Here is a 15,014-nt window from a genome sequence, read left to right on the forward strand (position 1 = left end):
CCTTATACAGACAGCCTACAGTAAAGTAAAATATTGATACATTTTAATTAGTTTGAGTTTGGACTTTGCTGAGAGAGAGAGAGATCTCGAAGGGGCCACAGATGAGAGTAACAATTACAACACCACACATTATATATATATCTATCTATATATATATATATATATGTACCTGACTTTTGTGAAGTGCCTTGAGACGACATGTGTTGTGAATTGGCGCTATATAAATAGACTGAATTGAATTAAATATATGCTTCTCTTTGGTCCATTTTCTTATATCCAATTGTGACACCCTTACCAGCTATGAACTGCTCATTGTTTTCAGGAAGGTGTTAGCAAATGTTTCTTTAATATCTTGCATCATACTGTAAGGGTTTGAATAAGTCTGTAATAAAACTAAACATGCTTTTTACCTCCATGTTAAAACAAAATTAGCTTAGATTTAAGTTGCATTTTATAAAATATGAGTATTCCAATTTGCAAGCAATTAAGGGATCCAAACATCTCCTTTAAAATACGATTAGTTTGTGCACACTTAATATCTTTCATTTTTCCAAACTAAAAATGTTTTCTTCCCAAAGCAAAAAGGTTTTGCAAACATGTTTAACCTCTTGTTTCTCATTGGTTTGGGTGGCTGCGCCTTAATCACTACAGCAAAACATTTCCATCTAAATGTGGGGAACAAATAAATAAATAGGGCTTTTTGATTTTAGTTTAATTTCTGTCTCTATAAAGTTTTACTGCAAAGAGATTTGAAACAAACTTATTTCTTTAGAGCTATTGAAACATAAATGTAAATATTACTCACCAAACTGACATGAATTATAAATACCATTATAAAGCTTACATCACAATTAAAAAAATTGAGACCTAAAAATGACTGAGCTGTACTTTTCCTACATTGAGTTGTTCTAAAAGCAAAAGATCAACAAACCAGCAATCATGTGAGTATAACACCATTTACTTCCAACAGTTTGTATGAAAAAAATATTACAGCATATATAAACATTAGGATCACCATGGCTCCTATGAGCTGAGTTAAATTTTGCTATGTTACATCAGACTCAGAGAAAATGCTGACTAGAAGTCCAGAAAACAAAGTAAACATTCCTCATTAGCATTCTGCTATAATTTAACAGCCTCCAAGCTAAATTTAATTTACACAAGAGCCATCAAACACATTCACATCCTTTATCCAACCTGTTCGATCAAGGCAAAGTGGTGCTTTTACAGACACTCAATTGATCATGTTAGCTAGTATGTTGGCAGCAGACACGATGAAGATCAAGATCTAATTAAGGAGCATGCATTACTGAGGGTAGGCCTCAATCACCATGGCATGACCCTGCAAGATGCAAAAATAAAATAAAAAATAGGAAAAAGAACTTACAATAAAATATTTTGATAGTTTTTTTTTTGTTGTTAAGGTTACCTGTCCTCCTGCAGCACAGGCTGCCACCAGACCGTACTGTCCACCTTCCTTCTTCAGCCGATGAGCCACGGTGGTCACCAGCCTGCAGCCTGTAGCACCGAATGGGTGGCCCAAAGATAGAGATCCTCCCCACAGGTTGAACTTATCCAAAGGAGGAGTCCCAACCTGCACAGATAATAAGGTAAAGAATAATATGATGGCAAATTGCTAAAGTATTAAGAACTGATAAACTTTTTCAAGTTTTGTCACATTACAGCTACAAACCGCAATGACATTTTATCTGACAAACCAACAGAAGGAAGCACATAATGTGAAGTGGAAGGAAAATGATACATGGTTTTTTTAAAAATGTTTTTGCAAAGAAAATTTGAAAAGTATGGCTTTTGTTTAATCTAAATTTACCATGACACCCTTAATTAAAACCCATTGCAACCAACTGCTTTCAGAAACCACCTAAACAATAGTCTGCCTGTGTGTGATTTAATCTCAGTATAAATCCAACCGCTCTGTTTCTGGCCTCAGAGATTTGTTAGAGAACATTAGTGAACAAGCAGCATCATGAAGACCAAGGAACACAGCAGACAGGTCAGGAATGAAGTCATACAAGAGATTAAAGCAGGACCAGGTAAAAAAGAGAACATCTCAAGCTTTGAACATCTCATGGAGCACCAGTCATCCCATCATCTGAAACAGAAAGAGTAAGGAACAATTGCATATTTAAGTCTTAACTTTCCAGTCAGACCTAGAGGGCTGGAAAGGACAGCATTAATCAGAGATACAGCCAAGAGGCCCATGGTGACTCTGAAGGAGCTACAGATACTGTTGCTCAGGTGGGATAATCTTTTATCTGGAAAACTATCAGCTGTTCATTTCACAAACCTGATCTGCACAAGAGTGGCAAGAGGAAAGCCAGCGTTCAAAGTCATAACATCATAGTCATTTTGTCACATTTACAGTTTGCCACACACCATCTGGAGGACAATCAATTCAATCAATTCCAATCAAATGTGCAAGGTTAAAGTTCATGTTCATGAAAACATCCAAATAAATCCTATGACTAATTACAGAACTACCAACCTCAATTTCCTAACTTTTTACCTTTGATTTCCTGCCCATGTACGTCTGGGCAAACCAATCTGAATCCATCGCCTTCAGATTTGCCATTATCTGACCCTAAAAACACACACACAAAACACAACATTATAACAGAAACAAGTTCTCCTGAACTTCCATTGAAGAATATTTACCAAATGTTCTTTTGTCAAACAGCTGACTGTGAGAACTTACAGCGAATGCTTCATGAAACTCAAATACATCAATGTCAGACAATGACAGGCCGGCCCGTTGCAGGACTGTAGGTGTAGCGTAAGTTGGCCTGTAAAAAAAAAACAGATGAGCCGTAACAATTAATAGTATGCTTCCTTATTTCTTGAGGATCTTCCTGAAAGTGAAATGAAAAAAAAAATTACCCCAATAGCAGCTGATCTTTGGGGTCCTGGGACACATAGACAAAATCTCTGCCAACGTGAAAATATCACAGATATGAGCAAATCTTAAGTTCAGTCAGGAGGGAAGAGAAAACTTCTGTAAAACACTGAGAAAGTCCTACTACCTGAGATATGCTTTAGGCTTGAAGCCCATGGCCAAAGCTTTCTCCTCAGACATGATGAGAACAGCAGAGGCACCATCAGTCTGAGAAAACACATAAACAAATCATTTATTTACAGTCAGGGAAAATTTCAGCGTAAGATGTTTGTCTCAATAACAGAAATGATTATCAGGGAAATGTTACAGTCAAACACATTTAGAGTTAATAGGTTTTTGTTTGTCCATGACACAGTTTATCCAGACAGTACAGTGAGAGCTAACATTTACCAGGAACGAGGAGTTGGCAGCAGTGACAGTGCCATGAGGCTTGATGAAGGCAGGTTTTAGTTTGGCCATCTGCTCCATGGATGATGGACGAATGCCGTTGTCCTTTGATACAATGTCCCGACCTGCAAAACCATGTAGGAACGGGTATAATTTAAACAATACAATAAAAACATCTTATCTTTAGTTTTTAATTGTTAAGATTTAGAATATATTTTGCAGACACAGTTTGTGTTATTTTTTCAGGTTTAAATTTAATCTATCTGAGTATCTGAGGTATTGTGGTTAAGGTAAAAGGTCTGCTAAAATTTCTATCTTAAAATTCCATGCTTTCCAAAATATGAATTAAACATTTTTTGTCAGTATTTATGATATTCTAGACATTTGAGCAGGGCTGCAACTAACGATTATTTTACTAATCAATTACTCTGTCAACTAGTTTTTTGATTTATCAATTAATAATTGAATAGCAAAAGGTGCTTAATAGATTTTTTTACAGAATTTGGACCAGGTGAAGCTAAAACTATGCCACTTGAGGAGCATATTTACAGACAAAGAAGGTTTTTCATCTTAAAAGCAAAATATATATATTTTTTGTACAGTTTTGGCCTAATTACTGCTCTGAGCAGGTTGTTCTTTGAGCAACAGGCATGTTTTAGTTTGTACACTCCAGTAAGAACCACAGTCCACTTGATCTAGGAAGGATTAAAAGCCAAAATGCTGTGAAATTAAAACGTTTTTATTTTTGAATGAGGATTTGGGAGTTTTCTCAGTCAGCAACTGAAAAACCAAATCAGTCAGTGACAAATAGTCAAATTGTCATGTGGCAAATAAAAGAAAAAGGAAATAATTTAAATGTAGTTCAATGTGAGAGGAACTTAATTCTTTAAATTGTGATTTCTAGTCTTCTAGATAAATGAGTAACTTAGAACATAATTCCCCAGTTTTGCTAACTTTTCAAGACCGAACGAACTCTGTTCATTAAGCAAACACTCAGGATAAAGACATACACACACACACATATATATACAGGGGTTGGACAATGAAACTGAAACACCTGGTTTTAGACCACAATAATTTATTAGTATGGTGTAGGGCCTCCTTTTGCGGCCAATACAGCGTCAGTTCATCTTGGGAATGACATATACAAGTCCTGCACAGTGGTCAGAGGGATTTTAAGCCATTCTTCTTGCAGGATAGTGGCCAGGTCACTACGTGATACTGGTGGAGGAAAACGTTTCCTGACTCGCTCCTCCAAAACACCCCAAAGTGGCTCAATAATATTTAGATCTGGTGACTGTGCAGGCCATGGGAGATGTTCAACTTCACTTTCATGTTCATCAAACCAATCTTTCACCAGTCTTGCTGTGTGTATTGGTGCATTGTCATCCTGATACACAGCACCGCCTTCAGGATACAATGTTTGAACCATTGGATGCACATGGTCCTCAAGAATGGTTCGGTAGTCCTTGGCAGTGACGCGCCCATCTAGCACAAGTATTGGGCCAAGGGAATGCCATGATATGGCAGCCCAAACCATCACTGATCCACCCCCATGCTTCACTCTGGGCATGCAACAGTCTGGGTGGTCCGCTTCTTTGGGGCTTCTCCACACCTTAACTCTCCCAGATGTGGGCAAAACAGTAAAGGTGGACTCATCAGAGAACAATACATGTTTCACATTGTCCACAGCCCAAGATTTGCACTCCTTGCACCATTGAAACCGACGTTAGGCATTGGCATGAGTGACCAAAGGTGTGGCTACAGCAGCCCGGCCGTGTATATTGACCCTGTGGAGCTCCTGACGGACAGTTCTGGTGGAAACAGGAGAGTTGAGGTGCACATTTAATTCTGCCGTGATTTGGGCAGCCGTGGTTTTATGTTTTTTGGATACAATCCGGGTTAGCACCCGAACATCCCTTTCAGGCAGCTTCCTCTTGTGTCCACAGTTAATCCTGTTGGATGTGGTTCGTCCTTCTTGGTGGTATGCTGACATTACCCTGGATACCGTGGCTCTTGATACATCACAAAGACTTGTTGTCTTGGACACAGATGCACCAGCAAGACGTGCAACAATCTGTCCTCTTTTGAACTCTGTTATGTTACCCATAATGTTGTGTGCATTTCAATATTTTGAGCAAAACTGTGCTCTTACCCTGCTAATTGAACCTTCACACTCTGCTCTTACTGGTGCAATGTGCAATCAATGAAGACTGGCTACCAGGCTGGTCCAATTTAGCCATGAAACCTCCCACACTAAAATGACAGGTGTTTCATTGTCCAACCCCTGTGTATATATATATATATATATATATATATATATATATATATATATATATATATATATATCCTGTATAGGGCTGAAATAATCGGATTAACCTTGATTAATTGATAATTTAAAAAATCATGAACTAATTATCGAATCCAATCATTCGCTGGAGTATAAAGACTCTGAAACATGATATTTGCTGAGAGAAACAACCCACTCAGAGCAGTAATAAGACCAAAATTGTCCAAAAAAATATTTACAATTTGTATTTAAGATGAAAACCAGTCTTTGAATATGGTGTATCCATAACCTTTCAAATGACATAGCTTTACCTACACATTGTTAGTTTTTACAAATGTTTTGTACAATTGCACCTTGCAACATGCAACAAAATGCATTGTTTTTTTATTTAAAGGCTTTATTTTTAAAATGCCACGTTCTTAGCACTGAATTGAGTTTTTCTATGTTTTTGCAATTTACAATACATTAAAAGTGCACAATACATGTTTGTTTTTTATTTATTTCAAAGTTTAGTAAGTTTTAAGTTCACTTGTTTATTGAAGTATGATAATTTACTTAGAGTATTTCTTGTTAGATTAATCTAAAAAATACCGTATTTTCCGCACTATAAGGCGCACTTAAAAACCATTAATTTTCTCAAAAAATGACAGCGCGCCTTGTAATCCGGAGCACCTTATATATGGATCAATTGGTTAATTGGTTGATCCATACTGGTTGTACACGGCGCTCTGTCAAAATGTTTCAGTACGACTGGTAAACTACAAAGCCGCACCGCTTGCAGCATTACGGCTACCGTAGTCAGGGGCGTCGCCGAAGTAATAGCGGTAAACACCTGTACTGTGCTTACTCCTAGTCCAACACCACTTGTGTGTGTATAACGACCCCAAAATTGCACCTTTCAAGAGACACGCTTACGATGCTGAGTTCAAACTCAAGGCTGTCAGCTACGCAGTCGAACATGAGAATAGAGCAGCAGCGAGAGAATTCAACAGTTAACGCTACTATATTATGAATGTACTAACATTTGATTTAGTGCATCAAACTGTTTCTTTTACGTGTTTACTGAATCAGGGAAAAGTTCTCTTTCACGTTTTAACTAACGTTTGATTTCAACTTCAACTTCATAGACTCCAATTCATTCCTAACATGCGGTTGGCTCTATTCAATAGAATTCTATGTAGAGGAGACCTTACCATGAGAGTGAATGGAGTTATCAGAACGCTGGTTTGTAGTGTATTAATAAAGTTTGACTGACTGACTTATCTGACTGTTTTGTTGACATTCTCTTTAGCACAGCTCCATCTAGTGGATGCATAACGCAACCCCAGTCAAACGTTTGACTGCAGTAGCTTCTATTCTATGCGCCTTATAATCCGGTGCGCCCTATATATGAAAAAAGTTCTAAAATAGGCGTTTCATTGAAGGTGCGCCTTATAATCCGGTGCGCTTTATAGTGCGGAAAATATGGTAATCGCTAGATTAATCGATTACTAAAATAATTGATAGCTGCATCCCTAATCCTTTATAATCAAAACCATATCAAAGTAATATAAGAGTAAACTTTTTATTTAAGGTTTTAATGTGTTAATTTGAGAAAGGATCAAGATTTACCTGGTACTTTAAAGGAAATAACATCCTCCAGCAGCCCATTATCCTGAGCTTTTTTAGCCAGCGTGTGCGACCGCAGAGCAAACTCGTCCTGCTCCAGTCTGGAGACCCCAAACGCAGCAGCCAGACGATCCGCACTGTGACCCATAGTTTCTGCTGTCGAGAACTCGGCAACAGCAGGAAGCTGCTCGCACATAATCAACAATGCTTATACCGTGTCACCAAAAAAAAAAAAAGGCACTCTGAATTGATCTTTAATAGTAAATGCACACCTCTGGGGACAGGTGTGCTAGCCGGATGCTGCCAAGGAGACTTAGCCTTTGACCGACAGTTTTTGCCTTGTTGAGGGACAGCATAGTCTTCCTCATCTTTCGGCTGTGACGGATCGGAACGTCGGACATGAATTCCACCCCACCGGCTACAACGGCGTCACACTGGCCTGCAGCAATCAGTCCAACAGCTGAAGAGGCAAGTAGAAGAGCACATTAAAGGTAACATAGGGAGAAGAACAACTATGACAAGGTAGGCTAGTAAAAAGCTTTAATAGAGAATTGAGAAAAAAATGTTTTAGCAGCTAAATTGTCCCACAATGTAATACATGTCACCCGGCGATAAAGAACAGTGGTAAAAGACTCTAAACAGATTACCTGAGGTCATGGCCTGGTTGGAGGAGATGCAGGCCATGGTGACGGTGTGAGCTGGAATCTTGTCAGAGAAGCCTGCCCCCAATGCTGCCTGAAAAACAAGAAAAAGCACTTTACTCTGAGAGGTTATTCTTAAGGTATAGATCCAGAGCAAACGTATAATGTGAGGTTGTCTGCGTATATACCTCTCGGGCCACATTGCTGGTTTTGACTTCCTGAATGACTGTACCATAGATGAGGTAATCTACAGCATCTTTGGGGATACCTGTCCTGTTTAGCAGACCCCTAGACAAACACAGGTAGAGAAATTATAGAGACACACAAGGAAGATGGTAAATAAGCATTTTTAAAAATGTCCCCACAGCTTAATTTGAGAAAGGAATCCAAATAGAAACTATTTTCATTCATATATTATTATATTAGATGGGTGGGTTACCAAAATTTTGCTAGCATAATTTCACACTGCTTTTCTTTCTTTTTTTTTTTAGAAAAATCCAACGTTTAATTTAATTACATTTATTCAGAGAGATAAGAAGAATACCTTAAGAAATAATTGTTTATAACTAATATCTGGCACAATTGTTGGCCAGATATAATTTGGCCAACAATCATTTCTCTATTTCAAATAACGGTAACTAATGTATTTCTTTTCATTTATGCTTAAGTTTCTAGGAAGTTCTAATTAGTAATCTTTTACATTTTTTGCCTGGGGTACAAATTTGACATCACCCAAAGGCCCATTTCTTTTTACCACGGGCCCCAAGGCTGGGCGAGGACCCATATTTATCTAGTCTCCACACATAGTAAGCAGGATGGTAAAGAAGGTCAAAAAGTTTCCAAAGGTCAATGTTAGGAAACTGCAACAAAGACTGGGTTCTTGGGATCAATGAGTGTCCATAACAACCATTAGAGAGTAGCTGCATGCCAGTCAGTTGTTTGGGTATGATGCCTTTAAAAAACCCTTTCCTGTCCAACATCAGTGGTGCTATGGGCCTGTAATGTGATAAATCCACACAGAAATGGGTCACCGGAGACAAAATTAACATCTTCCACAGGCGTATCATTCCCTTGACCTAAATCCTATGTACAATCTTTGGGAAGAGCTGAAGAAAAAAAAGAGTGAGAGGAGGAGAGGACCAAGGACTGCAGAAGATCAAGAAAGATTGTCTAATGGTCAAAAGGTCCTTCTTTCTGTTTGCTCCAAAAGTGTGAAATGTTATTGAAGACTTAGTGTAATCCTATTGGCTAAGGGGGTTGTACAAATCATCAACAGTAGAGCTCATCAACAGCTGTCATGATGTTGAAGACAATTATTTCTAAACATGGGATTTTTTCCTCACTGAATAAATGTACTTCAAATTAAATGTTGCAGAGTTCTCACATTTTTTTCAGAGTGAAATGATGCTACTGCAAGGAAAATCTTATTTTCGTCCTGCTCTGTACATGAATCCCAAAAATCTGTCCATCAAAACCACAAGGTTTAAATGCTGAACTATCTCTTTAAATAGTACTTTCATACATAGTGAATAATTCAGAACAGGACAAGCATCAGCTAAAAGAGTGACATTAATCTCGTGTTAAATTACATTTAAAAGATAAAGGCACTATTCACAATATGCAAGCAAACGTTTCTTAGTTTTTTCTCATCAGTTACATTTTTGGCTGAAAGCGAACTCGAATACAGAAGTATAAACTTACTGAAGAGCTGCTCTGGCCAGGTCATGGGGCATTAAATCACCATACCTGTCATCAAAGGTGAATGAAAGATTGTATAATCAAGCTGTTTAAACAGAAGTGCAACTATAACGCTCTTCACAATTAATATATCTAAAAACACCTTTGTAGAAATAGCATTAACAAGTAATAGCCACAAAGTTGAGCACGTAAACTCAGTTAAAACAAACTTACGTGGTTCCAGACAACAGGAAAGGAGTTCGAACTCCTTCTACCAGAACGATGTTCTTCACCCCAGGTCGAGCCAGTGTCTTTTTGCTCTTAGTTTGAACTGGGAAAAATAATGCCGAAAGTGCCCTCTGTATCATTTAACCCTTGTCGTCACAGGAAGTTGTTATGTCTCATGTTTTGTCAAGGTAAATGCATTTGATTTCCTTATAAATTCAGTGCAAACAGTGGGAAAAAAAGTATTCCCCTTGTTATCCTTCATTTGTCATCAAAATACTAAAGATAAAATGTTAAAATACAATTATGCTGGTTTATACAGTGTAATACAGAAAGACGTTAACATGTTTTAATGCATAATTAAATCTATGGTACTAATATAGTAGTATTTGTTACCTTGAACCTGGAGCTGTGTTGTTGTACTGAGAGAGCGTGCAACTATGACAAAAAGCAAAATTGGACTTATCATAATTAGTGGTGTTATTGTAGCTACAGAAAAAGCATCAGAAAACAGATGACAGAGTGGGAGTGGCTTTAAGTTTATGTCCAATCCTTGCAAGAGTATAAAGCAATAAAATGGTAGGAAGTTGTGTTTTTCTTCTGATAGCAGGAACTTATGTTGTGCAATTAAACTGTAAAAATAATACTGGGACAACTTACCAGAGCGCATCGCCCAGGAGGGGTTGACGGCGCCAGTTCGCATTGTATTCAGCAACATGGAGGCCATTATGTTCTAGACTGAAAAAATATTTGAAATTTTAAATGTCAAAGAGAACATGACCTTAGAGGTCTTTATTTAAAAATATGATGTAAATAATAAAGTTCACAATTAATTTAGGGCAGATCTTTTTTTCTATGGTGCTCAGGCTTTAAATGCATAACCTACAAAATTCACAGTAAAGAAGGGAGGATGAATGGATGGACGGACGGATGGATGGAAAGACTGATGGGAAAAGAGATAGCTGGATGGAACTTTTAAGCAATCTGGAAACACAAATATTTTCCCTAATATGTTTTCATTTTTCATAAATATTCAGACCTAAACAATAAATCTTGAATCATATTTCATGCTTTATCTGAGTTTGTAGGAACAATGTAGGTTTAATTGTTTATATTTATACATAAAACATTATTATTTTATCTGTAATCAAAAATCATATTTAAATTATGAAATTACATGGAAATTTCTCTATAGTGACACATTTACACTCTGAAGTAATATTAAATGTATATTTGTAAAGGCAAAAGGTCATTGTACTGTACTTGAGACTATGTGCTAAATTTTTTAATTCAACTGTAAAGCCGGATCTTGGTGTAAAACCTGAGTTTTCCCTTGTGGCAATAAAGATTTGGTGATTCATTTAACAATATTGCCATATAAAAAGCCTATGCAATTAATGTAAACAGGTAGAGGTGCTGAAAAAAAAGCCTAAAAGCACACTCCTATCATACGCTAATTTCCAACTAACTAATCTTCAACATCAGTTAATGATCCCTACTTCTTATCTTTCATTTTAGTTAATTTGATATAAATTATGAATGTGCGTGAGTTTGACATATTCCTGGGTCACCCCTGCCCAACCTCCTGCTGCAGCGACCTTTCACCTACATTCCTCTCCTACATAATGACAGGAATAAAAACAGAATAATCATTGGCTCAAACAGTGTCAAAACTCTAAATAGTCCAAACAGACACTTCATTACTTGAAGTAGCATTTTAATGCAATTAAAAAGACACGGGAGCGTAGGACTAAAACGATGAAGCTATACAAGCTAACGTAAGAGCGTAGCTAGCTGTCAGCTTCCAATTTCGTTGCGAGACAAGACTTCAGACATCGTTTTCTGAGCTAATTAAACGCATTTTCTGCTTTCAGTTTTTTTTATGAACAGCCTCGACGGCGTTTCATATTACCTTAAATTGGGTTGCTTCTTTGCCACCACTGCTTCCCCGTTGAATGATCGACCAGACTGCACAGGACTACAAAAACCGCTGTAAAGGACCCAAAGAATAACTAAGGAGCCTGTAACAAATGCCTGTAATGGATAAAACAAATAATTATTCGCAGGCCGTACATTACATGCCTACGCTAAATACTTATATATATATATATATATTTTTTACACATTTTTGTTGATTATTATCAAAATGTTGTTAAATCTAAAGTTGAAAAATGTACGTTTAGGCAATTGCCAGGCTGACCAAAAGTCCTTCTTCAATCTTTTGTGTAAACAATTAATGCTCTTGCACCCCCAGTCGTCAAAATAATTATTTTACCGTACAGTTGACATAATATCGACAGTTTTATTTAATTATCCTTTATGTCACTGAACCAATACTGTTTTTTTTTTTTTATTCTTTTTAACTAAATCAACATTACTGCAGGGCTGCACGGTAGCACTGTTGCCTTGCATCAAGAAGGTCCTGGGTTCAATTCCCAGCCTATGGTCTTTCTTCATGGAGTTTGCATGTTTTCCCCGTGCATGCGTGGGTCCTCACCGGGTACTCCAGCTTCCTCCCACAGTCCAAAGACATGACTGTTAGGTTAATTGGTCACTCTAAATTGCCCTTAGGTGTATGAATGAGTGTGTGCTTGGTTGTTTGTGTGTTGCCCTGCAATGGACTGGCGACCTGTCCAGGGTGTACCCCGCATCTCGCCCATAGACTGCTGGAGATAGGCACCAGCTCCCCCGCAACCCACTATGGAATAAGCGGTAGAAAATGACTGACTGAACACCATTGCATTAATTGTATTGTAGCTGGATAATATGCCTAATTTATGAGATGTATGTTTACCATTACCGTTACAATAAATTGTGCCAAATAGTTACTGCTAGTAATTAGGACATTTTTATTTAAATGTAAGTCATCACACGGAGAATGCAGAGGACCACTGCTTTATATATTTAAAAAATATAATATTACAGTCTGCTCACAGTGGAAATAATGTCTTTGAGTAATCCCGAGGGTTTTATAATTATTGTTTACCATCCTTGAGTAACCCCTGTGGATTTATAATTTTTGTTTATCGTATACCAGGCAGCAAATGATGATGATGATGATAATGACTCCCGACCAGAGGTCTTTCTGCATGCATGGAGTTTGCTTGTTCTCCCGGTGCATGCGTGGGTTCCCTCCAGGTACCTCAGCTTCCTCCCACAGTCCAAAACATCACTGTTAGGTTAATTGGTTTCTGTCAATTGTCCTTAGGTTTGAGTGTGCACATGGCGGTTTGTCCTGTGTGTCTCTGTGTTGCCCTGCGATGGACTGGCGACCTGTCCGCTCGAGATAGGCAGCAGCTCCCCGTGACCCTGTAAGGAGGAAGTGGGTATAAAAAATAGATGGATTTTTATATAATATACTTTTGTCCTATTTCTTAATAGTTCACAGATGTCTGGCAGCACTAACCAAGATAATCTTAATCAGTAAAACAAGTAATTTTAACATTTCAACAATGATGTGAAAGTAGAGTTCCACCCATGTCATCAGTACCATCCGCTTAGCTGCCTTTTTAACAAGTTGTTTTTGTCCACATTCCCATAGTTTTGCTATTTTTTTTATTGTTCTTGTACCGTTTTCCCTTCTTTGTTGAGCAATTTCTTGAACTGGTATTACTGCCTCTCATTTTTATATTGCTTTTAAAAGCAATATAAATAATTCTTATATGAAATTGAAAGTGCAAATGAATAAATTGTGAATTATTACCAAAGAACAACATTGTTTGTATAAAATTGTTAATGCTAATCTATTCAAACGACAGCAATGCTGGCATAACTATTCTGGGAACTAGATAATAAAGCTCTGTTTCTTTATTAAGTCCCAAAGGAGCAATGAGGACGCATGTCTATCTGGAAGGTCACAAATCTGCTTGTGTGGCAAAGATTTGGCCTGAAGTTTTGATTTTGTTACAACTTGTTAGTGAAAAGGCAGCAAATAAATAAATAAAAAAACACATTATTTAATCCTGGGGACCCCAGAAGTTTTGGTCGCACTGCTGCCTGGAGCAGGTGGCACACAGAGACTGTTTTAAATGGTATACAGACACACATCCATATTAAATAGTTACACACATGAAGACTTAAAAGCTTCACAGTCTTGTGCTAGTGGCTGCTGGGTTACACTTGAGTATATTAAGGTCAAGACAATCATTTGGGCTGATATCAGATTACAATATTGGAGATGGAAGTAATGTGCCAGCTGGACCACCCTCTGGGTATGTTCTACTTTATCTGTGGCATTTCTTTATAGCTGCACTTAAGAAAAACAGTGTTCCTTTCTGATGTCTTCTTCTGGGCAACAGTAAAAAAGGAATGCAACTCTCATGATATAAATTAGTTTTTCTGGACTTGTGTTCATTTCTTCAAGGTTCCTCAGGGTGATGCCTGCAGAGAAGAAAAATAGTTTAGTGTCATAAATGTTGAAGTGGACTTTTCCTAATTGAACAAATGCAAAAATCCAATACAAAACAAATGCAACGGAAATTAATGACCATTAAGCAACTTTTAGTTACCATCCAGAGTTATACATTTTTCAAAAGAACCTTTCTGTTGCAAAATCAAACATTCTTTGCAAATAAAAAATAAAGCTTAAATGCTGTTGTGGTTTTTTTTCAGTTTTTTTAGTTAATATGTGTAGATCCATTATGATGTAAAGTATCTTACTTTCAATGAGCTTGAGGCTTTACAAAAGTGCTTTTGGAAAGCATCATACATACGGTCACCTTTAACTGGTTTATGTTAAACATATTTGCATGAAATGGATAGGGTCCATCCAACTGCTTATATATCTTTACATTAAGACTCAGGGTGTGTATAAGAAAAATGTAAATTTTTAAATTTGCATTAATCCACTACAAAAATTGTCACTTTTATTCACAAAGGAATTCCTTTTGAATGAAGATTCAAAAGTGTTGAAGTCGGTAGCATTTAGCCACTTTTGCATGTTTAACACCCCTCTATGGTTTTCATCGCCGTTAACCCCTATTTGTATTGTATTGCACCGACTACGCCAAAACAAATGCCTTGTATGTCCAAAAACGTACTTGGCAATAAAGCTTTTCTGATTCTCATTCTGATCTTTATTAGGTGTATTTCATATGAATAGTTCTAGAATGGAGATCTGCACTTCTTTAATTATGACAAAAATGAATCAGTGATAATTCCATATTTAGACTGGTAGTTATTTTTTAATACATTAGTCCAAGTAAAGACATGAGCTTTACTTAAGTGTTCTAATCTGTTTTACTCAGAAGCCTTGCTAGAAGTCTTGCTCTGA

The 15,014-nt window shown here is 37.3% G+C and overlaps 1 protein-coding gene across 1 annotated transcript; it reads right to left on the reverse strand.

Moving 5' to 3' along the window:
* Positions 1-942: 942 nt before the first annotated feature.
* hadhb (hydroxyacyl-CoA dehydrogenase trifunctional multienzyme complex subunit beta) lies at positions 943-11,777 on the reverse strand. The gene is made up of 16 exons (XM_047388983.1): positions 11,655-11,777; positions 10,403-10,480; positions 10,139-10,180; positions 9,752-9,848; positions 9,542-9,586; positions 8,029-8,128; positions 7,847-7,934; positions 7,472-7,659; positions 7,203-7,383; positions 3,305-3,426; positions 3,042-3,121; positions 2,899-2,946; positions 2,717-2,804; positions 2,528-2,602; positions 1,430-1,594; positions 943-1,342 (listed from the first exon to the last, which is right to left on the reverse strand). The coding sequence occupies exons 2-16, from the start codon at positions 10,467-10,469 to the stop codon at positions 1,307-1,309; spliced, it is 1,422 nt and encodes a 473-aa protein (XP_047244939.1). The 5' UTR covers positions 10,470-10,480; positions 11,655-11,777; the 3' UTR covers positions 943-1,306.
* Positions 11,778-15,014: the final 3,237 nt, after the last annotated feature.

This window comes from Girardinichthys multiradiatus, chromosome 15 (genome assembly GCF_021462225.1).
Source record: "Girardinichthys multiradiatus isolate DD_20200921_A chromosome 15, DD_fGirMul_XY1, whole genome shotgun sequence".
Lineage (NCBI taxonomy): Eukaryota > Metazoa > Chordata > Actinopteri > Cyprinodontiformes > Goodeidae > Girardinichthys > Girardinichthys multiradiatus.